General features: G+C 43.2%; 1 protein-coding gene across 2 annotated transcripts in view; it reads right to left on the bottom strand.

Moving 5' to 3' along the window:
- Nucleotides 1–437: 437 nt before the first annotated feature.
- PTPRB (protein tyrosine phosphatase receptor type B) overlaps nt 438–24,034 on the bottom strand; it is a 115,362-nt gene continuing 91,765 nt past the window's right edge. For both annotated transcript variants that reach the window (XM_039245642.1, XM_039245643.1), the window contains 13 exons: nt 22,277–22,383; nt 18,430–18,529; nt 17,552–17,635; nt 17,432–17,449; nt 17,220–17,301; nt 16,528–16,618; nt 15,761–15,837; nt 13,917–14,051; nt 12,553–12,675; nt 12,213–12,376; nt 10,143–10,278; nt 3,168–3,288; nt 438–992 (listed from right to left, as the gene is read on the bottom strand). In XM_039245642.1, the coding sequence (XP_039101573.1) occupies nt 970–992; nt 3,168–3,288; nt 10,143–10,278; nt 12,213–12,376; nt 12,553–12,675; nt 13,917–14,051; nt 15,761–15,837; nt 16,528–16,618; nt 17,220–17,301; nt 17,432–17,449; nt 17,552–17,635; nt 18,430–18,529; nt 22,277–22,383 (1,261 nt within the window). In that variant the 3' untranslated portion in view covers nt 438–969. The remainder of the gene's footprint in view (nt 993–3,167; nt 3,289–10,142; nt 10,279–12,212; nt 12,377–12,552; nt 12,676–13,916; nt 14,052–15,760; nt 15,838–16,527; nt 16,619–17,219; nt 17,302–17,431; nt 17,450–17,551; nt 17,636–18,429; nt 18,530–22,276; nt 22,384–24,034) is intronic.

Below are 24,034 nucleotides of genomic sequence, written 5' to 3'. Positions count from 1 at the left end.
TAATCTGCCACAACAATCTTCTTTTAGTGGGAAAGCCAAATATGACTGGCATAATTTTGACTTTTCCAGGAGTGCAGCCCACCAGAAATGAGACAAAGATGACAGTGTGTACATCACCCAACACACTTGTTACCGTATGGGTATGCATGTTCACACACTGAATGCACTGGAATCATCTCCAGTCACTACAGATGGCACCTTGCATGTTGATTTTGTTTCCAGTCGGGGGTACAGGAGGCATCTTTGATGTAAGGAATTCATCATTTCTGTTTGGATCGTTCTCTGTCAGAACCCTTAATCCTACAGTCTGGACTTCACTGCTAGTTACACAGCCCCTGAACTGACCATTTTGGCTTGAACTTCTGGCAGGAGAAAGGGGAGGGATTAACTAGTTTAGGAATAACCACCTACTTCAGCTTTGGTGTTTCCCTTCAGTCTTTTTTTTTTTTTTTTTTTTTTGACTGTTACCTTTGTTCCAATAGCATTTGGATCATCTTTGGCTCTCTAGATTCCTAGAACAGCACGGCAGCAAAGCCAGGTGTACTACATGCTTTCTCCAGCCCCATCCTTTATCCTGACCAGTAAAAATCAAAACAGGTCAAAACCATGACGCATGGGGTCGCCTCTGTGACCCCCCCATACATGCTTCGCCGGTAGTCCTGTCATACAGGTTGAATTCATTTCTGTGGAACAATCCATGAACACTTTACTGTGGAAACATCGTATTATATAAAGCTTAATATTAAACATTATGAAAAAAATACATATTTACAGAAGAAACTACAAAATACAATTATGTACAATAATATCTGTTACCTTTAAATTACATAAATTCTTTATAATTCTCCAGATTAATAAATTATACATAGTAACAACAGAAGTAGCTGGCACCTCTGTAGAGCATGAAGCAAATTTTTTATAAAATCACACAGTGCATAGTTTTTATCCAAGAGATCTTCAGATACATTCTCAATGCCTTGAATAGCCCGTGTCTGAAAGGAAGGACATTGTAATTAGAGATGCAGCAGGGTGTATCCTAGTTGTTTGTTCCATGTATGAAGATTACAAATGGATAAGGCTGGCAGAAGTGACTAACGTTCAATATAGTTTAGAGTGAGACCATCCCTGGAGGGACCAGGTCATCCCATTCAGAACCACAATTACTAGAACTGGAAGAAACCAGTAATTCTAGTCCATCCTCTCTGATTTTACAGATGAACCCACAGGCCCAGAGAGGCAAAGAAACTAACCCAGGGTTACACAGCTTGGTAATACTCGTTAGTTCCAGAGCTAGGACCTGAATTCTACTTTCGGACACCTGAAGCTAACCATACCATAGCTAGCTCTTTCAGGAGCGCCCAAGATAACTCTTACAAAAGACTCTTAAGCAAGTCATAATAAGGCAAAGGAACTTCCAAGATTCCCCAGAGCTACTTCCATCCTGAAGTTTCTTAAAGAATGTGACATGCAAAAACCTTAATTTACTATACAGATAAATTAGGGGGTAATTATTTATAATACAAGAGTATTATCTGACTGACAAAGGACTCCTTTAAATATAACAGCTCTCTCATGTTTTTGTGCTTCACAGATTATTAACTAACATAGTGGCTAGGCGGGTGGGCACAAGGGGTGCAGAGAACTTAAGAAAATTGAGGATCAGTTAGAAATGGAGATAAAAAAACCTGAAATAATGTTTAAAGAATGATCTGATTTATAGATGGACATGGGTCCATGTGGCAAGGAACTGAGAGCTATATCAACAGCCATGTGAGTGCATCATCTGGAAGTGGATTCTCCAGCCCCAATCGAGTCTTCAGATGACTGCAGCCCTGGCCATCATCTTGACTGAGCATCATGAGTGGCCCTGGGCCAAAACCACCCAGCTAAGCTCCTCCCAAATACTTGATCTACAGAAACTGTGAGATAATAAATGTTGAATTAAAGTGCTAAATTTTAGGGTAATTTGTCAGGCAGTCATAGATAACTAATACAATGTAACTTCAAATTGGCCTCTGTGATAAATTAGGTCTAAATGATGTCAAATAATTAGTGTCTGACCAAAGCAGTGTCTTATAAAGTTTACATATTCTTTTACTAAAATTTCTGTTTAAAAAATTGTTTCAAGGGTGTTATGCTGAGTGAAATAAGTCAGGCAGAGAAGGACAAATATCATATGTTTGCACGTATAGGAGGATTAGGAGGAACTTGACGGAGGAACAAGGGGGAGAAGAAGGATGGAAATGGTGGGGGAAAGGGAGAGAGGCAAACCATGAGAGACTCTTGAATGCTGACAAAAACTGAGGACTGATGGATGTGGGGGGGAGGGGGGATGGGCATGGAGGAGGGCACTTTGGGGATGAGCACTGAGTGTTATGTAGAAACTAATTTGACAATAAACTATTTGTAAAAAAAAAAAATTGTTTCATGCTTATTCTAGAAAATGTAGTAAATAAAATGTATTTTATTTTACTGCTCTGAGAAATTTATCTATTGCAGTATATTTTTTTTCTAGTCTTTTCTCCCCCAATCTCCATGTGTTGTTTTTGTTTGTTTTGCATTCTGATTTCTTTAAACTCAATATATTTATAAGGCTATCCATGTTATTATAATATCCTCAAAAATATCATTTTTAATGACTGCATTGTATTATTGTATTCTACTAAGTGAATGCACCATGGTTGTACTTAGTTCTCCACTGTTAAACCTTTGGGCTTTTTCCACTTAAACTTTTGGCTATAACAACTGTCATGCATAAGACTTTTTCAGTAACTAGGTGACAAGACAAGAGCATATTAAGGACTTTGACACATGTGGCCAAATTCTTCTTCAAAGGGATTTTTGATCTGAACCTTCAGTTGTGATTTCAAAGCATCTTCCCCAGAAAAGAGTCTTCCTGGTTAGAAAAGAAATGTTAAGCAGAATCCTTAAGAGAGGGCATCCTAGGCCAGATAGGAAGAGATACCACACATAGTCGGTGTTCAGCAGTGGGAGTCCCCTCCCCACTCTGCCTGTCCTCCCTGTTGCTACCCTCCCTTAGAGAAAGGGTCTTTGGGTGGAAGACAAAAGGGCTGCTGCACTTTGGAAGAGCTTTAGGTTATTAATGGTTCCCCGGGGGCATCATATCTTGATAGATGAACTTGTATGTTAATGAAATAAGTTCCTACCTCTGTGATACTCTGGATTCACATTTTCGTAGATTGGAAACAAGGGGTTTTCTTGTTCACTCCGTAGCTTCCTTGCTCTCAGGACATCTCTTACGCATTGATGTAGGTATACATACTGACACTATGAAAAAGTAGAAGATGTGTCAGAAGAAGGCAAGTTCTCAAGCACAAGAAAGACAAGAGATTCCCATAAAGCATCAAGAATGATGGGATGTATATGGTTAGCCAAATTTTCTTGATCATTTCACTAACAGTCTCTTGTACATAGAAGAGTGACTGCTTTCTCTTAGCACTAAAAAGAGAATAATGGTAATGAGGAGAGAAGGTGGTGTTTATTCATTCTTTTTTATGTGCATGCATATTTATAGAGTATGTTCTATGAGTGCCCAGAATTATGTCTGGCACATAGTTGGCCCTCCACAAATATTAAATAGATGACTGAATGCCAAACACTGTGCTCTGCATTTTATATAAATTATTTGATTATTTTGACAACCTCATGAAGTAGATATAAGCATCCATAGGAAAGGAGACTCAGAGAAGTTAAGTAACTTCTTACACAGCCAAGAAATGGGACTCTAGAATTTGATCCAAGTGTTTATAGTCATGTTCTTTTCACTATACCAGTTTTCTTAGATGACTTCTAATTTCATTGTGTTATGATTATTTTTTAAAATCTTTGTTTTATTTTGGGAGAGCACAAGTGAGGGAGGGGCAGAGAGAAGGGGACAGAGGACCTGAAGCTGTCTCTGTGTTGACCGGCTGACAGTAGTGAGCCCGATGTGGGGCTTGAACTCATGAACCATGAGATCAGGACCTGAGCTGAAATAGGATACTCAACTGATTGAGCCACCCAGGCACCCCTAATTTCACTGTATTATTAAATGAGAAAACCTTTTCACTGCATACTCTTTTGTTCTCTTTCTTTTGGGAGGATAGTGAGAAAAAGGTGTATACAATAGACCCCACTGGACCATCAGTTCTTTGAGGGCAAGGTCAGTGTCTTATCTATCTCAGTTCTCTCCGCATCTTAGTCTGGCACAAGGACGAATCTTGAAGATGTTGGCTGGTGACAGAGAACTTCAGAGGGTTACCCAGTGAGAGTAGACTCACCTCTGTCAACTACCTGGTAACCTAACTACTTCTGAAATAAAAACAAAGATAGAAGAGTCAGAGTTTTGGTGACCATAAAGACATACAAAACCTCCACTGAAAGCAGAGACTTAGACACAGGCAGCTAAACGTGTGCATTGGGCTTCCTTCCTTACTACCAACAGAGCTGTCTAGTAAGGAAAAGAATGCCCATGTAACCTCAGTGCTTGGCCTTGGGTTCCCATAATGATATAGCAACTGCTCAGAGCCCAGGGAGAGAGAAAGCTGGAAGGGAAACACAATAGCACATGAGGGACACTGGACTCTTAGTCTGCTTCCAGCTGGCCTAAACTGAATCACAAGGTTTCTCAGGAAAATCCAAAAAACATCTGAGGTCTCTTCTAGACCTAACATCCCTTGGCCACTAAAAAGTATAAGACTTTGTGTTGCTGTCAATTCGATGGATATTGAAAAACATTCCTGGAACCTGTGTTTAAGGTGATTGATGTGTTATTTTACAGTATTTTAAAGGCTTGACTCACAAAGCGACTCACAAAGCAACTCACAAAGTCTCACAAAGTGAGACTATAAGATCTTTTCTTACCAATGAACTTGAGAAGTGGACCAGTATTTATTTTCATGGGTCAACAATAGGCATTGCCCCTGATTGAAAGCTAGCCTGGGCATCTACCAAAGGGACTTCATAATGTAGGTCTGGTATAATCATGAGATTAGGACATTTGAAAGAAAGAAGTCAATCACAAATGAGGCCTGCATTAATTAACTATTAATTAACAAGAATTAACTATTCTCTGCTCATAAACGCTACTTGTTATGAGTATTTTACCACCTGATCTTGAAAATTCGAGGAGGGAACTGTCCTAAAAATGGTTGTTAGTATAGGCAGTTTCTTTTTCCATCTTCAAAACAATCTACCAAATTATAGACTGACATTTCCTGTCTCTTCCCATCCAAAGCATGATTAATATTTTCAATTGTACTGGGATATTAAATTACTTTGGGAGCTTAAAATTCAGCCGTGAATGAATTCTATTACATCTATGCTTTGCCTTACTAATAAATTCTTCAACAATGATCCACTTATGGGCTTTGAAACCAGTTAATGTTCATTAATTTGCGTTGCCTTAAATATAAATTCTTCTTTTCCCAATAGAATGTCCTTCTGAAAATGATTACTACCAAAATCTTCAGACTGTTAATGTGCTTTCCACTTTATTCTTAATGAAAACTACAGCCTAATATATGATCCTTGGATCTTAAAAGATAATTTTTGGCTCTGTCTAGCTAAGTGGTGAAGCCTCAATTCCATTCAATTTCACCAAGAGTTGTAGTACTAGAGAGTATTTATAGAATAATAGCCTTTCATGGTCCCTGAGCTCACAGTTTAGCAGAGGGGCAGCTATGTGAACAAATGCAAGCTAGAATTGTGTAGAACACTTTATACATAAGAAACCCCCAGGTTCACTTTTGGGGGAGCAAAGTATCAGCCTAAGGAAAAGGTTAAAATGTGAACAAAGAAGTAGGACATTCGAAGTGTTGTAAATAATATGAAAGTGCAAATGTATTTTCGAACCTGTGAGCTGTCTAGGGTAGCTACAATGTCGGGTGCATGGGTCATGGGAAACCCCAAGGACAATCCCCCAAATGGGCACTGACATGCTTATTTCTACATCCCACTGTCTCCTCCTGTGGGAAGCAGATGAGTTGAACAGACTGTGCCTATATCACCTCTTGTTCTTTTAACAAGTCATTGCTTCATCTGCGTGTCTCTCCAGCAGTCAGGCTGCAAACTTCCCTGAGGGCAGGCTGAAGAAGAAGGGCCACATTTGAAAATCTCCTGTCCAGTGGCTCTTTATTTAGAAATCCTAACGCTTTGATATAGTTATTGAAATTTGTGAAGCCCTGCATCTATTTGCATCCCAAATAAGGCAGAATAAAAGTAAAGGGCCCTGTCCCCAAGAACCCAGAAAAGCAATAAAAAGGGTCTGAATGTCTCTCCTTCTTTGCTTCCCTTGGCTGAGCTGTGGCTCACACTCACTCCCAGCACCAAGCGAGCCATACCGGTGCTGGGGCCAGGGTTTCTGAGACCAGAAAAAGCCCACCACGGGCAAGGAGTTGAAACAGGACACATATTATCTGAATATTGTTTGAGATTTCATTTGGCAGAGGGGGGAAAAAAAAAGGAGAGAGACTATGTCTCCTACTATAATGTTTATTTTATTATAATCAAAAGCATCAAAGTTGATTCTGACCCAGGAGGGGACACCTTTCTTAGTTTTGGCAGAGCCTAAAACAATGGGTTATGTTATGGTGTGAAAGTTGAGAAGCAAATGGAGCCCAGTTATGAAGAGGCCTGTAGGCAAAGACAAGGGTTTGAACTTCATTGGAAAGCAATGGAGAGCTCGTCAAGACTTTTGCGTAGGGAGCTGACAGAGCTGGTAACAGTACTGTGTTGGAGGCAGGGGTGATGAAGAGTCGTGAGGGCAGACGCTGGCAGTAGGAAGGCACACTGGGAGGGTACCACAGTAGGGCCCATGAGAGCTGACAGATGGCTGAACAAGGGCAGCGGCAGTTGGGTGGGTGACTAGAAGGAAGGAAAGATGTCGGGTGACAAGACACTGTGACAGGTCTAGACTGGACTGGACAGGACTCCGTGACTGCCTGAGTGTGGGAACTGTGGGAAAACATGTCAGAATCCTCGCCTGGGGACACAGGTGGGAGGCAAGATGGATGGCCACACCGTCACCTGAAAGTGGAACGAGCACGAGGGGAAGGAGCGCTTTCGTTGTTTGTTTAAAGACAGAGAATGAGTTCAGTTTTGAGCTTTTACGTTTGAGATGACTGTAAAGCTTCCAGGTGGAACTGTCTGGTAGGCAGGCGTTTAGGTGGAAAAGGAGAATGAGACTTGGGAACTGCAAGCTTGTTCGTGGTTCTTCAAGCCCTAGACGTCACAAAGAATGAAGATGGAGAGAAGGGAGAGCAGCGCCTTGAGGACAGAACGGTGGGGAACCCAACCACTGAATGGGCAAGTTGAGGAACAAGAGCTGTAGAATCCTCAGAAGTTAGGGGGAGAAGGAGAAGGGAAGAGGGGAAAGGAGGAGTTATGTCTAAGAAGGAGGAAGAGCTAGGGCACATGGGGTTTCCCTGCCCTGGAAGTCGGCCAGTGACATTTACAATAGGAGCGGCTGCTCTGTGCCACGGTGCATCTCCAGAGTTCCGGGCAGAAGTATGCAAGGGACACATGACCCAAGAAGCCTCTGACAATAACTAAGGAGCCTGAATGCTCTCTCTTTCTTTCTCTCTTTCTCTCAGACACACACACACACACACACACACACACACACACACACACACACAATCTCTCTCTCTCTCTCTTCAAGACTACTTACAATGTATAAGTAGTCTTACTTAATCCCCAGATTACAAATTAAATATGGTTTGAGTTTGTAGAAATGACAATAAGTAATGAAACACTGATCCTGACTTTTTAGCCACATAATTGTAGGATATCTCTTCATTCATTTAACAGTCCAAAAAAATTATTGTGTTTTGAGAGAAGGAAAACGAATTCTTACAGTCTTGAAACTGGTAGTCTTGTGGAGAAAGATGAAGGATAAGTTATGATACAGTGTGGGACAATTCTGTAAGCCTTAATGAAATGACAGAGCTAGACAGCTATGTTCAGGTCATCAACAGTTGCTGAAAATGTTCAAGTGACAGGCTAATGGGAAATGGTATAGCAGATGGTCATTGTCAATTTCATCAGCACAAAAGAGACTCAGACAGGAAGGGTGTCCTGATGCAATGCAACAGGAAGTGCTTAGCACCACCTGTAAAGCACTGGGGTGGTAAAAAGAAACCTGAATTTAATGGAACCTCTAGGGGCTCCCGGGTGGCTCAGTCGGTTAAGGGTCCGACTTCAACTCAGGTCATGATCTCAGGGCTAGTGAGTTCGAGGCCCACGTCAGGCTCTGTGTTGACAGCTCAGAGCCTGGAGCCTACTTTGGATTCTGTGTCTCCCTCTCTCTCTACCTCTCCCCTCCCTTCTCTCTCTCAAAAATAAGTAAACATTTAAAAAAATTTTAATGGAACTTCTAGATCCAATGACCTGCTGACCAAAATTACAGAGAATAGAGGAATATAGGACCACCATGAAAAAGCAGTCAAATCCAGAATGTGAGAAAAATCTCTCAAAGAAATTAAGCTGGTGTCTTTAACAAATAAACGGCTTGGAAAACAAGGGAGGGTTATTATAGATTTAAAAGAAATTTAAAAGAGACTTCGACCAAAGGCAGTATGTGGATTTTATTTGGATTCTTATGCAAACTAAGTGCAGAAAGTAATTTTTGAGGTAATTAGGGATATTTAAACACTGACTGGATGTTAGATGATATTAAGGGATACGGTCAAAATTGTTAGGGGTGATAATGGTATTCTGGTCACAATTTTAAAAAGAGTCCTTATTTGTAAAATATCTATATATACAGTATTTAAGGATGAATGGTGTGATAAGTAGGATTTGCTTTAAAAATAAGGTCATGGAGTGGGGGGTGGTGTATGTGGGATGTAGATGAAAAAAGAACACAGAATGCTGATAATTGTAGAAGCTGGAGTTTAGGCGCATGGAAATTCACTCTACTATTTTCCCTAGATGTATGAATTTTTAAAAACACATAATAAAATATTAAAAATATAGTATAATAATTCTTTCAATGAAAGTACTCAGCCCAAGACAGTGATGGTGACAGAGGGTCCCGGGTGTGGCCACCACCGATGGGAAGCGAGGATGCTAGAATTTTTCCAAATGTGTTATAGAATATGAGATCTGCAGGATATTAACATGTGCCACACAAGGGAAGAATCCAGCCGTCAAGGTGGTTGGGAATAGTGGGTTCAACAAGGCTCAAGGGGAGCCTTCGCTGCAGGACATTGCTGTTCTGTGGAGCATGGCCGCCTCCACAGTGTCCCTGTGCACTGTTACTGCAAGATGGGATATGGCAGCATGTGGGGCTTTTCACCTTTCCAAACACGGGAATTTATATATAAATGAGAGAGAGAGAGAGTGAGAGTGAGAGAGAGAGAGAGAGAGGATTTTGCAGAGTTGCTTGGGAAACACAAGGGTAAGAGAACTTGAATTTTATAAGGCAGTGATGCAGGGGAATACCAAACTTGGTTTGTGGGTGGGCACAGAGCCGACCCTGAGGCCGTGGGGCCAAGGGCCTGGGACTCTCTTGAATGGGTTCAAGTCCCAGCTCGGCCACTCCATAGCTGTGCAAAACCCTTTAGCCTATGCATCTCCTTCTAGCCTGGAAATGGGAAACAATAGTTCTCTTGTCTGTTTTTTTGTGAAAATTTAATGAGATAATATGTTCAAAAATGCTCTGCAAATGTCAAAGGACAGCACAAATGGAAGCATTTGTCCTCTGCAATCAATGTGCAGGCCTCTGGGGTCTCCAGAGGTGGGTGTGCAGCTGGGGTGGGCTGGAGGAGAGAAGAGACTGTAGTCTGTTTCTTCTTTCCTACCGGAAGTTCTGGTACTCACTAGCCAGCCTATCTGAAAATGATCTTCAAGATTGGCCTGGCCTTTCCCTCATGTACAATGCATTGATTTAAAACAGTCCCTCATGCTTCCAAACCACCTAAAGAAGATGGGCAACAGGCTCAGTAGGGAAAAGGACACACATCATCCTCAAGGTCACTGAAATATGCTTAAAATGACAAACCAGACAGAACGCCTATATTTGGTTCTTTTTCTCTCCCTACTGAGTCACAGTCCTTTGCCCTTGTCAGATGAAAGCCTTGGACATTTTAGGGGAGAGAGGCAGGGAGGGTGATCTGTGTCCCTCAGCGCGTAACTCTTACCTCGGTCTGGACCATGTGAACCCTGTGAAGTCTTAGGTCGTGTACTGCTCCGTAGATGTCCACAGAGTCTTTGGAGTCTAATTGCTGGAGGATTCTGTCCAATGCGATAAAGGTTCCAGTCCTACCCACACCAGCACTAGGAGAGAGAGCGAAGGAAGACTGAGCCTTTTGTATTAAATTGGCCATTCAGGACTGCATTGAGGGACTCTAGGCCCCTCCTTCTTTTCCCTTCCAGGTTATGAGAGAATAAGGAATCCTTCCTTTCCTCTAACAAAAGCTCCAGCTTTTTATCTCTTTATCTTCCTTCCTCCACCTCCCCCACCCCACCAGGGGTAAGTGCTTCTCTACACTTCGTGTGCGTTTTATACTTTCCCTGCACACATGTAAATCCATGAACAATACATTCATTTTTTTGTGTTTTAAAAATTTACTAAAATGACGTTTTATGTATCATTCTGCTTACTTTCATTTTACTCAGTATTGTGTTCCGAGATTTATCCATGTTGTTACATGCAGATCCATTTTTTTAAAAATTTGATTCTTATTTCTTAAGTTTTTACTTATTATTTTAAAAAAATTAGTGTTTATTTTTGAGAGACAGAGAGAGAGAAAGAGTATGAGCAGGGGAGGGGCAGAGAAATAGAGAGGGAGACACAGAATCCGAAGGAGGCTCCAGGCTCTGAGCTGTCAACACACAGCCTGATGCACGGTTCGAACCCACCAACCCTGAGATCATCACCTGAGCCAAAGTCAGATGCCTAACCGGCTAAACCACTGAAGTGCCCCTCTTTATTATTTTAGAGAGAAAGAGAGAACCAGCGGGGGAGGAGCAGAGTGAGAGGGGGACAGAGGATCTGAAGCAGGCTCTGCACTGACAGCAGAAAGCTGGACGCGGAGCTCTAACTCACTAACCATGAGATCATGACCTGAGCTGGAATCAAGACTCTTAACTGACTGAGTCACCCAGGTGCCCCATGATCCACTTTCTTTTAACTACTCCACAGAGTTCATACACCACTGCCAATCTATCCCCTGCTGATCTATTCCCTATGATAGTGAGATCATTTTTAGTTATTCTCTTTTAAACACTGTGTTACAGTGAACCTCCTCGTGCACACGCATGGGAATTTCTCTAGGGTTGATATCTAGAAACAGAGTTGATGGGTCATTGGGTGGGAATACCTTCAGCTTCACTAGGGATCGCCAAATTGCTTCCCAAAGTGACTGTGTATCTGGGGGTTTCTGATGCCCAGATTTATAAGACAAAGAAGAACAGTTCTCCAGTGGTACCAGCAGAAATGCCGGCCATTCTTCAGAAAGCAGGAAGTTCCTGAGTGCCTCACATTCCCATTAAAAGCCTCAGGGTTCCAATGACATATAAAAGCTGGGCTCCTAAGGTGCTGGGCTGATTGGGAGAAAATGAGGGCATCTGACATTTCTCTTACTGTAGCGATTCCCTGCTCTTTATTTCTTAGTGCCATTTGGTTAGGGCTATCAAAGTGTTGCTGCAAACATTAATTAGCTAAACACCAGACTCCCCAGAGAGGAAGAGTGAGGCATTGCTTGTTAGGCTGATTATATGGGCATGCAATCCAAAGCAAAGAGAAATCAAGACCGAACAGAAATTTAAGAGCAAAACTGGGTGCTACAGTTGGCAAGTGCTACTCGACCTGGAGAGAGGTCTGGAGCAGGGATCTGGAAGGGTGCTTAGGGTTTATACGGGTGGGGGAGAGAGGTTAGGCCTCTCCAAGGAGTAAGGGTGGCAAGAGGTGGGAATAAGCAGGTGTCTGGGGAGCGTAGGAGGGAGGTTTCTGGGAACTTGGGTTGGGAAGTGAGATGGGACCCACTTATGGAGGGCCTGGAAGTCACAGAGGGACTTTGCATTTTGTACAGTAGCAAAAAGAGAGAGAAAGGGGTGGAGAGCGAGGGTGAGAGACAGGTGGAAGGCGAAGAAAGTGAAAAAGAAGACAGGAGACAGCACGATAGTATGCTCGCAGCCTGTGCAGGCCAGCCGGCCCGTACTGATGCTCCACTCCCCACGTGGCCGGCTCCTAGCCTAGCCGTGGGTACCTGCAGTGCACCACGGTGGGCCCGGCGCCGGGGCTTCTGCTGATGTAATCCCTGACGGTTCTCACGAACTGGATCAGGGACTGGGTGGTCTCGGGGACCCCGTGGTCTGGCCACACTGTGTAGTGAAAGTGGCGGATGAGCCTGTGTGCATCGAGCTGTTCCTCCTGGAAGGCAGAGAGGATGATAAGAGGAAGGACCCAAGGCAAACCTTCGAGTCTGACAACCGTGGCCATGCAGCAACTCCCATGAGCCCAAACGATGGGGGAGGAAGTGGCACAAAGGGGATTAGTGGGTGTCCTGTGTCTCTCCGATGGGGGCTGTTAGGTTAGGTCAAACATACACTGCATATCCTAAATTCCCGGATGGTCCACTCAGGCAGCACAGACTCTGAGAGCATCTGCAGGATGAGGTCCCCATAGTAGAGGGAGTCCTGGTCTGCTGGCCAGTAATGGTCACACTTTACCTAGAGGAAGACAGAGAGAAAACACGTGAGTCTGCAAACGTGACTCCTCTATGAACCTGGACCTTTCCTCCCTGAAACGTCTTCCTGAGCTGAAATCGAGGGTCAGTTGCTAGAGCCTCTGACCGTCTGCTCTGCACCAGTGTGCTCAGGACCAGCACCCTGAAGAAAGGGGCGACAAGGGAAGGAGAGACACGGTCCAAGAAGCAAAGCCCCGACTTTGGGTTCATGTACCTTTCAGGCACAGTGTTCCAAGGCTTGAGCTTTTCGTTGATTTCTTTAACATTTCAATGCCACTGGCCCATAACCCATATGTTACAGCTTTCTGAAGAAAGCTCTAGCTGGGCAGAGGAAGACAGTGTCTTCCTGGCCCCGTTTTGTTTCTATTTTGATATCACTGTCCTCACCTCAACCAAGGGCCATGTGCCAAGTGATCTTTGAAAATTCAGAACATTTAGCTAAGCTTCAGTTCACATGTAGGAAGACAGGAGAGAGAATTATGACCTATATTCATTGATCACAGATACTAAGTACTTTATATGTGATCTTTTTTTCATTCTCCAAATAACCATATAAAGCAGAGGATTACAAATGCATTATGAAGGATTTGCTTAATTTGTCCAGATAACTTTGATTTTACTTTTAAAGTTTGTTTATTTTTGAGAGAGAGAAAGAGACAGTGAGTGCAGGAGAGGGGCAGAGAGACAGAGGGAGAGAGAGAGAGAGAGAGAGAGAGAGAGAGAGAATCCCAAGCAGGCTCCACACTGTGGAGAGCTAATGCAGGACTCAGCCCACGAGTTGTGAGATCATGACCTGAGCGGAAACCAAGAGTCAGATGCTTAACTGACAGAGTCACTCAGGCGCCCCAGATAACTATTTTACTTTGTGTCTGCAGCCTACGGTTCACTTCTTCTTTCCTAAAAGTAGGGGCAGAGCCAGTGACTCTGGCAAGGTGTACTCTGAGGGATGGAATAGACAAGGAGCCAGCTAATATTTCTGTGTCATGGGCACTTCTGATAATCCTAGTCTTCATATGGAAACACCTCGGCCTGAAACTTCAGACCCAGAATCAGAAGTGGGCATCACTAGGTTAAGCCTTTTATAACAGAGTGGCTGAATTCACTAACAAGACTCTCACGTGATCCCTCCTTGGCTTTTGTGGAGTTTAGCTTTTGGAGGTGGGGTAGAATTCCATCCTCGTGGTGGTTAGCAAAGCTCGGAAGTCAGGAAGACTGTTGACTCACCCGGCCCTTCTCCACACACTGGGTCACCATGACGATGTTGTGAACATTCTGTTCCCACGCCATTTTCCAGAAGTCATCCTTGGTGCCAGGAAGAGGTCCCTGAGTAGCAATGTATTCTCTTCTAAAGTTGTTGCCCTGTGATGAATTTACAACGTGGAGAGTCAGAAACAATGGGCCCCCTCAGAACTGTAAACAGAGGGTTATCTCTGCAGACTAGATGATATATAGGTCTTTGCCAGATCCCTGACTTGAGAAAAAGATACTAACAGAAGTGTCAAGGTTTGGGAGCAGGAAGGACAAAGGCCGGAACACTGAACTATTGTTAGGAGCCTGCTTCCCATTTATTAGGCTGGGTCTATTCTAAGAAGCAATGGAGGACTTGGGAAATAATCTAGAGAATGTGTGTGTGTGTGTGTGTGTGTGTGTGTGTGTGTGGACTGTCTGAGGGACTGACTTGGATTGGGCTCTTCCCCTATGCAACGTAGGGGAGCTTTAGACATTTTGGATAGTTGACATCAGAGAGCTGGTCAGAGACATCGTACAAGGGACAGTTAGGGGACAGGGACCACTTGTGTATTGAGCATCCACCATATACCACACTGTGGGGCAGGACTTCCACAGATCTTAATCTCCACCACAACTCTAGGAGCTAGCATGTTTTTGCCCACTTATTCGGCACTCCAGCAGGACAGAAGTATTTACAGCTCCTAGTTGAAGTTCCTTCTCTCCTTTGCCTCTCCTCAGGGCCCCTGCACTGTGTCACCTCTGCCGCCCCCATGCCTGCCCACCCAAACACTGCCTCTCAGCTGGCTAGTCCTTATTTAGCTCCCATGTCTCAGCATGTTGCCTGCTCTGCTCAGCATTCCTTTCTCTTCTGCTCTGCGGGCTGGTGGTCTCCTACCAGAAGCGCCCCCTGGCAATCCTTAGCCTCTTGTACCCCAGAGAGTAGTCCTCAGACCAGCAGCTCAATGATGACCTGGGGAGCTTGTGAGAAATGCAGAATCCCAGGTCCTACGCAGCCCTGCCGAATCAGAATCTGCATTTTCCCCCACGTGCTATGGATGTATGTTAATGGTGGAGAAGACTTCTCTAGCCTGTTTCCCATGGCATCGCCTTGTCATCCTGATGCCCTGACTCTGCTGAAAGTTCTCTGACGGTCAGGGTTCCACCTGACCTTATCCCTGTACACAGCTCAGTGTCCAACTTGTAGTTACTACTTAACTGTATAGTGTTTATTGAGCGAATGAATTATTATCTGAGGTAAATACTATTATTTTCGTATTATTCGTTTTTCGGGAAAGACAATGAGGTCCCAAGAGGGGACATAACTTGCCCAAGGTCACAGAGTCAGCAAGGGGCAGAGATGAAATTCAAATATGAAACTGTCTGACCTTAAAGGCTCTTCCACTCTAGTGTGCGGTGGGAAGTTGGCAGGATTTGAGCTAGTCAGAATTTGAGCCCCAAAGTTTGATACAACTTTTGACTTGTGTCTTTGGTTTTCAAAAACCCAGATAACATTGAGTCAGCTCCCCTAGCTGGGCAGCCCGAGCCGTGGAGCGTCCTTGGGGAGCTCCAATCTTTGCTGCGAGCTGCAGAGAGAAGACTACCTTTGACGATGTCCCCTGAGCTCATTATCATCTTTTGTGACTACAGCCATTGTGAAACGTGGGCCCTAGTGGTGATGGAACTGCACACCCTGGTTTTATGGCAATCAGACATGGTCTTCTAAGACCTCTGTGCTTCCAGAACTGGGAGCAGTGGGGGCGTGTGGGAGGCAAGGTGTCTGCAGTGTAGCCACCCATCAAAGCTTCATCCTAGGTGCTATGGCTTAATGGCTCACTTACAGGGATGTAGCTGGCATTGATGTAGTCTGAGCACGGGTCATCATCTACGTTGGACAGCTTCACTCGAGAGGCATCATCTGGAAGGAAGTTGATGGAGAGTCACTGGGTCTTGGGGTGATTTTTCTACTGTTTGATGGAAGGCTTGGTATTTGATGTGCATTAGCTCGGAAACCCAAAACACCCCACAGGGAGGTATTCTCATCTCCATTTGCAGAAGAGGGTCAGACCGGATGACTGGCTTTCCAGGTTGCCCAGGCGGCCCATAGACACACAAGCAAACAAGCCAAATGCTCGTTGAGGCCCCCTCTGCTCTTTCCTTCATAATACCATACCATTTCCCTAGTGGAGTGGCCAGCTCCCTTTCACAGCCAGAATGAATACAGTCCAGAACAACCATCTTCTATTGCTTCACCTGATAGGGTCGGGTAATAAAAAATATATAATAATTGCTATCTGAGGACTTGAAGGAAACCCACACCGGCCTTTGCTGTTAACCCCGTTACTGCTCCAGGCTTCCAAAGAGGAGCGGTAGGACCTCATGGTGATATGTCAACAGCACGAGAGGTGCCTCACAAGCAGGATTCAGGCTGGTTGTTACCCCATTGAAGGGAAGTGCAATAACAGACAAGTCTTTCCTTTTTAAAGGCATTCAGAGCCTCAGATCTTCCGTATTCAGCTATACCATATTTCTTTAGCCCCATTTTATTCCTAGAAAAGAGAAGACATGGCTAGAGAGACAGCTTTACACATTTCAACACAAAACTCACAAGGCAATATATTGTTGTATCGATTTTTCCCTCTGTTCTCAGGCAAGAGCGCGATGTCACATGATTGGTTTCGGCCCACGTCTTTCAAGTCCTATGAGGTCAAAAAGAAGTTTGCAGGTGCAGAATATAAAATAGAATAAGGCAAATCATACAGTCCTGGAGATATATAATGATCTAAGGACATGTCACAGTAGTTGCTATTTATGGAATGGCTTGTATTCCATGTGCATCAGCTCTGATCCCCACAACAGAGGAGGTGTTCTCACTTCCACTCTACAGGTGAGGCTCAGACGGGATCGCTAACCTACCCCAGGTCATACAGGTGGCAAAGCTAGGAACCGAATCCAAAGCCTGGGCACTTTTCACCAAACCACATTGTCTCCCAGTCAAGCAAAGTGCCAGGTTAAGTAATAGACAGAATTAGGTTTACATCTGAGATTTGTTCATTCTTTCTTAACATCTTGTCCAAGTAGCCCTTTGCTTGCTGTGCTGTTCTGGAGATCAGACTGGCCTCTGGGACTAGTGGTCTATGAGCAGGGAATGGATTCGGGCATAAAAGAGCGCTCAGCCTCAGATGCTACGTGTCATTCTAACTGCTGAGCCTGATCAGCCTGTGACTCCACGGGAGAGGCTGGAAGGGAAATTCTGCTAAGGACTATGACTGCTAAAGCGTCACGGAGCCCCAGCTGTACCTCGTATTCCTTGGACAGAAGGTAGTTGGAATCAGCCTGCAGCTTCATGAAGTGCCCTTCGAACTGATTAATTTTTATTGGGCTATAGTTAAAAGTATAATAGAGAGAGAGAGAAAAAAGAAAATTACTGACGTAAAGGGCAACTGCCGTATCCAATCTGGGTTGTATTTCAAAAGCAGATAATATAGTAATTAATGAGTTCTCTCTCTTACCAAGACGTTTTCCGGTTACTGTGAAGGACGCCAAAAGAAGAAAGACCTCGTTAGCAAATCTCACATAAGACAATCAACTCATCTCTCAATACATTATGTGAAGGAAAATGTGGCGCTCACCCTTTCTGGCCCAGGTTCAAGTGGACAGACAATGGTCGATCCCGGCGAATGCTCAGGCGGGCAGAGGGCCTTTCTCGCCCATGGCTGAAACATAAGGGAGAGGGTTTATATTCTGATCACGAAACTTGATTCAAACAAAATTTTCCATTTATGGTGAGGCTGTGCGTGTCTGTGCAAATATGGATTTTTCAGTATTCATGTAGATTTACACTCAGCCAACGTCTCTTTGAGGGGAGGAAGAACATAAAGAAGAAATAGATTTTTCCCACTCAGAAACGGATCTCTGCAATAGCTGAAGATTTGTCTTCTGGTTTTTGGCTACAGGTCATAATCACTTCCCACACTCTCAATAAAACTTTCCTTAAAAAAAACCCCCGGTAAACCTTAGATGCAAGACATGACTGCAAGAGGGAGGACGATGTGCCAAATAAAACAAATTCCCTAAGAGGAGGGGGCGTGGCTTTGGGGCCACATGCTATTTGGTTCTTTTTGGTCCCTTCTTAAATTAGCATGGCAAATGTGACCATGAAATGGTGATGTCAACCATACTTTTCAGCATATTTCAGAAAAGCAGTTGGGTGGGCAATTCACAGACATCTCTGTCTTCAGGAGGTAAAGGAGTTATTTCACATTCAAATGAAACTACAGACTCGCCCCTCAGTCATTTGGTTAGGGCCAAATTCATCAATGGTCTGTGGAGAGGCTGAAAAAAAGTAAGTCATTGCTGGAAGGTTTGACTTGTTTTTCTTGAGAAACAAAGATGATTTAACCAGGGGAAAGGAAATTCTTTTCCCTTCTTACTTTTCCGGCTAAAGGGCATTTTCAATCGCACCTTTAAAGTTGGGGAGCCCAATCACCTCAGGGATCTTTGTACTCACCTAGCTTTCTGTCTGCAGATGAATAAGGCAACGACAGCCACCAGCATGCCAATTAAGAACAGACCAGCACTCACACCTTCAATAACTCCAAATAAAGGCTCTACAATAATCCAGAAGGAAATAACAAACCCAGGCAGGAAAATTAGTGCTAAAGAACCAGGAAGCGAGCTACTGAAATCCTGTCTCCCTAGGAACATTATTACGAAAGAATTCAAATGATAGCCACGCTGAGGTATTTACTATCTCATGATAGGAGAGTGCAGCCAGGAAGGTGAGACACTGGCTTCTACACTGTAACAGCAGGTCAGTCCTTGCGTGTTTGAAGTTCATGGTGTTCGGCTTATAAAGGAATTTTGGACCTATTTGTGCTTGTTATGGAAAGCTTAGGACACTTGAGACAAAGGCCAGCAGTTTGCCACCAAGATAAAAATGCTATTTCAGGGGCGCATGAGTGGCTCAGGCAGTGAAATATCCAACTCTTGACTTCAGCTCCGGTCACGATCTCTCGGTTCACGGGTTTGAGCCCCACGTCAGGCTCTGCGCTGGCAGTGAGGAGCCTGCTTGGGATTCTCTCTGTCTCTCTCTCTGCCCCTCCCATGCTCGTGCGCTCTCTCTCTCTCTCTCTCTCTCTCAAAAATAAATAAATCTTTAAAATAAAATAAATTAAAAAAATAAAAGTTTAAAAATCCTATTTCATTCATATGAAACAAGTAATAAATAGCATCAGGGACTTTTGCAAATCCAGTGAATTACTGAGAGCTATTTTAATGAAATTTCATTTTAATTATCTGGTATGATACTACCTCTGGGAGTGTGTGAATAGGTAAGAGTAGCATATTTTTAAAACAGCTTTATTGAAATATAATTTTCACATACTATCCAATTCACCAATTTCAATTGTGTAATTCAATGATTTTTGGTACAGCCACAGAGTTTGACGGACATCCATCACCACATTCAATTTTATAACATTTTCGTCACCCCTCATAAGGAACTCCATACGTCTTAGCAGTCACTCTCCATCCTTCCCCAGCTCCTGGCAACCAAGCCTCTACTTTGTCTTCATGGATTTGCCTATTCTGGACATTTCACATAAATCCAATCATAAATAAGGGCCTTTTGTCACTGGCTTCTTTCACTCAGCAAAATGTTTTCAAAGTTCATCCATGTTGTAGCATGGGGTCAGTACTTCATTCCTTTTCATAGTTGGATAGTATTGTATGGAATATATCACATATTGTTTATCCATTCATCCGCTGCTGGACACTTGGGTTACCTCTATTTGGGGGTTATTATAAATAATGCTGTTACGAATGTCCGTGTACGAGTTCTTGTGTGTGCATGTGTTTTCATTTCTCTTGGGTATATAATTAGGAGTGGAGTTGCTGGCTTGGATAGGTGGTAACTCTAGGTTTAACATTTTGAGGAACTGCAGAAATGTTTTAGAGCAGCCAAACCATTTTATATTCTCACGAGCAATGTAGGAGGGTTCCAATTTCTCCATATCCTTGCTAACACTTGTCAGTGTCTTTTGATCACAGCCATTCCAGGGGGTGTGAAGTGGTGTCTTGCTGTGGTGTCGATTGGCATTTCCCCTAATGACTAATGATGCTGAGCATCTGGTCATGTTCTTATTGGCCATTTGTGTTTCTTCTCTGGAGAAACATCTATTCATAGCCTTTGCTATCTGACTTTTTTTTTTTAAAGTTTATTTATTTGGGTGGGGGAGCAAGTGGGGGAGGGGCAGAAAGAGAGAGAAAGAGAGAGAGAATCCCAAGCAGGCTTCACACTGTCAGTGCAGAGCCTGACACGGGGCTTGATCTCATGAACCATGAAATCACGGCCTGAGCTGAAATCAAGAGTCAGATGCTTAACTGACTGAGCCACCCAGTCACCCCTTTTGTTTGACTTTTTATTATGGACCTGTAAGGTAACACTTCTTCACATATGTTGGACGTTTGACCCTTATCAGATATTAATTTGCAAATAACTTCTCCCATTCTGTGGGCTGTCTTTTCACTTGCTTCATGGTCTCGTTTGAAGCACAAAAGTTTTCAATTTTGATCAAGTCCATTTATCTGTTTTTTTTTCCCCCTTCTGTTGCTTGTGCTATGGCTATCAGACCTAGGAAATCATTTCCTAATCTTAGGTCACAGATTCTTACTCCTACGTTTTCTTTGAAAATTGCATTGTTTCAGCTCTTACATGTAGGTCTATGGAGCAACCCGTTTTTGAACTTGCACTTGAAGCCCTTGGATTTTATATATTCAGTGTTGCTATTCAAGATTCATTAAATCAACACAATCACATTTAATATTCTTTTTGTGGTTAATATTCTTTTTTTGGAGGTAAGTTGACTGTCTTCCTTTGCTGGGGTACATACAGTTTTTGTTGTTTTCAGATAGGAAAGAATTGTGTTTACAATGCCCCTATTTAACTTTAAATTATAAGCAAACACATCTAAGTCCTCTTAACTGTGTTCTGATCCCTTTTTGGTTTGAAAAGTGGGAGATTATCCCTATATTTGGCATAAATAGACGGGAGTGTTTGTGAGGCTGAGTCATCTTTTGTCATGCAGCATGAGAGACTGTTTTAGCTATGAAGAAGAACTTCCTGAGACCAAGCATCGTGGAACACTGGCTACAGGGAAACCGGGGGACAGAAGACGGTATCAAGGAACAACGTGCTGAAAGAGGAGGCTGTTTTCAGAGTGATGGGAATATTCTGAGGCAATGCAGTGCAGAGGTTAAGGACTCCAGCAGAAAGTGCCAGGATTCCACTTCCACTATCCTGGGCAAGTTACTTAAACCTCTTGGCGTCTCAGGTCTTCACCTTTGAAATAGAGATGATACTAGTATCTACCACAAAAGGCTATAGGAAAGACTGGATACAAAGATATCCTATAGGAAAGATAGGTACAAAGGTGATAGCAAATATTAGCTACTATTCTTATTCAGGCTTTTCTTCTAAAACACTAGGGAAGTTTCTTTCATAAACTTATATAGTCTTTTTTAAGTTAACATTTTTTTATGGTGTAAAAGTAACATAAGCAAAGAGGAAAAAATCACTGTATAATTTCACTACCTTGAAATATTCATTGTTGACACTTTTTTAAAATTTCCTTTTAATGTTTATTTTTGAGAGAGAGAGAGAGTGAGCACAAGTGGGAGAGGGGCAGAGAGAGAGACACACACACAGAATCCGAAGCAGGCTCTAGGCTCTGAGCTGTCAGCACAGAGCCCAACGCGGTGCTTGAACCCACAAACTGCAAGATCATGACCTGAGCCGAAGTTGGACGCTTAACCAACTGAACCACCCAGGAGCCTCAATATACTTGTTTTTAAAAAAGTAAACTCTATGCCCAAAGTGGGGCTTGAACTCACAGCCCCAAGATTAAGAGTCGCATGTTCTACTGACTAAGCCAGCCAGGTGCCCCTCATTGCTAATACTTTGGTTTTTTTCCTTCTAGTTTTTTTTTTTCCTGTGTATTTCTATGTTTCTGTTTACATCCATTCTTACCTATGACCAAAAGCCTTTTGTACTTATATTTTGGCCTGTGCAAGTTCTTAATTTGAATGTTTTTTACCTGTTATTTTTAATAACTTCATTTTTAATTTAAAAAATCTGATACTTCTACCTTCTTTTTAAGATTAATGCACATTCAGTCCTTTCCCCTAGAAGTATGAATAATTTCTCTAATCCACATCATGCATGATCACATAGAGATTAAATTCCAAGTGAAAGTACATGTTCCCCTTGCCATTAGCCAAGTCACCAGACTTAGGGGCTCTTGTAAGTGACACAGCAGTTGGTAGACTATGTGGGTTAGTAGGGAAGTTAGCCTTACCTGACTCGGTGGTGATAGGCAAAGAGAAAAATGTGTCTGAGTAGAGGGGCTTTGTGAATTCCTTCAGGTCCTCATCAAATAGCTGTGTAAAAGCCCGAATGCTGATTCTGAAAGGAAAACCAATTTATTTAAGTGCAAATTAGTGGCTGTCCACAGTAAAGCTGACTAGAAAATGTGCTCAAGAAGAAACAAGGTGGGCACCTGGTCAATATGTATGCAAGGTAGGATATGAATTATGGAATCAGATAGACCTGGGTTCATTCATGCATTTATTCTTTCATTCATCAAATGTTTACAGAGCCCCTACTACATGCCAGTCCCTGTTCTAGGGTCTGGGGACACTGCCAGGGATGCAACAAAGACCCTACCATCCCAGAGTTACATTCTCTAGTGTTAGAAGTCAGACAACATAGATACAAATTCAGTATGCCGGATGGTGATATGTACCATCAAGAAGAAAAGAGCAGAGCAAGGGGGATAGATAGCGATGGGGATGGGTGTATGGAACTTCTCTGTTCAGCATGTCAGTGACAGGCTCCGGGGCAAAAGGACATGGGCACAGAAATCAGAGGAAAGTCAGGGAGGCAGCCATGCCTGTGTTGCAGCAGAGGGAACCACAGTGGGGAGGGCACTAAGAAAGACCGGATGGGGCCCAGCCTGGAAAAGAGAAGAGAGGACTTCAGGATGGGCCTAATATTTGAGTTCAGGTCATTTCAGAGAATAATGGCATCACTGATAGAAATGGGGAGCTCAAGTCGGGAAAGAAGAAGAGCTTTGCTTGGGCTGTGTTGGATTTACAGTGACAGTGAGGTTGATTTAGAAGTCTCCAGCTGACATTTGGAGTTATTCCAACCACCTGGACAGGAGAGCTGCTGAGGTGGCTGTCCACATGTCCATGTGGGATGGTGCCTGGAGATTAGCTGGCCCTGAATTCAATAAGCAGCTATTAAAAGATAAAGTTGTAACCGCAGCCTGGATGAAGTCTATTGTCCTCATCGAAAAACCTTCGTCTCATATTCTCTGGGTGAGTCAGGCCAGTCTGAATGGCCACACTCAGTTTCTGGAGACATACCTTTCTTAGAAAGGGTTTGAGATCATTTGAGGTGATTAAACAGGATGATGACCAAAATGACTTCATGGGACATGATGGTTGATTTCAGATTTAAGGGAATTTCATGAATTCCCTGAAGAGGAATGAATTCCGATGAAGAGGAAATAGACATCGTTATTTTTCTTCTAGAAGGTAAAATGAAGCCCAATAGGCTGAAGTCATAGGGAAGTATAGTTTGGGAATATAAAGTCACTTTGTAGCATCTACAGTATGAACTGCTGCACAGGTAGTGAGCTCTTAGTCATTGAGGGCATTTAAGCAGAGGCTGGAGGAGAACCCGCTCTCAGAGAAGCTATAGGAGAGCATCCCTGCACTAAGTTAAAAAGCCTGGCTCAGGCCAGCTCTTGAGGTCTTTCTCTTTCAAAGTGTAGATTTGCTGAGACTATCAGGCTTGATTTATGTCAGTAAACTTCCCTAGTGTTGATTTAAATCCTATGAAAGTGAGTGGAAGTCTCTTTTTTCCTTTAAAAAAAAATCTAGATTTGTTTGACCCAAAAGTTCCTGGGCACGCCCTGTCAGAATGCTAAAATAGTAACAGGCCAGGGCAAATCGTTCTGCCCTCTGCCCCTCCTTCTAACTCATGTCCAAGTCCAAATGCAATCATATTGATCAACCATGTCTATAATTTCCACCTCTTAAAGCTACTT

The sequence above is a fragment of the Hyaena hyaena genome, unplaced genomic scaffold (assembly GCF_003009895.1).
Source record: "Hyaena hyaena isolate Hyena2069 unplaced genomic scaffold, ASM300989v1 scaffold_262, whole genome shotgun sequence".
NCBI classification, from domain to species: domain Eukaryota; kingdom Metazoa; phylum Chordata; class Mammalia; order Carnivora; family Hyaenidae; genus Hyaena; species Hyaena hyaena.
This window is presented reverse-complemented; position numbering and strand designations above follow the sequence as displayed.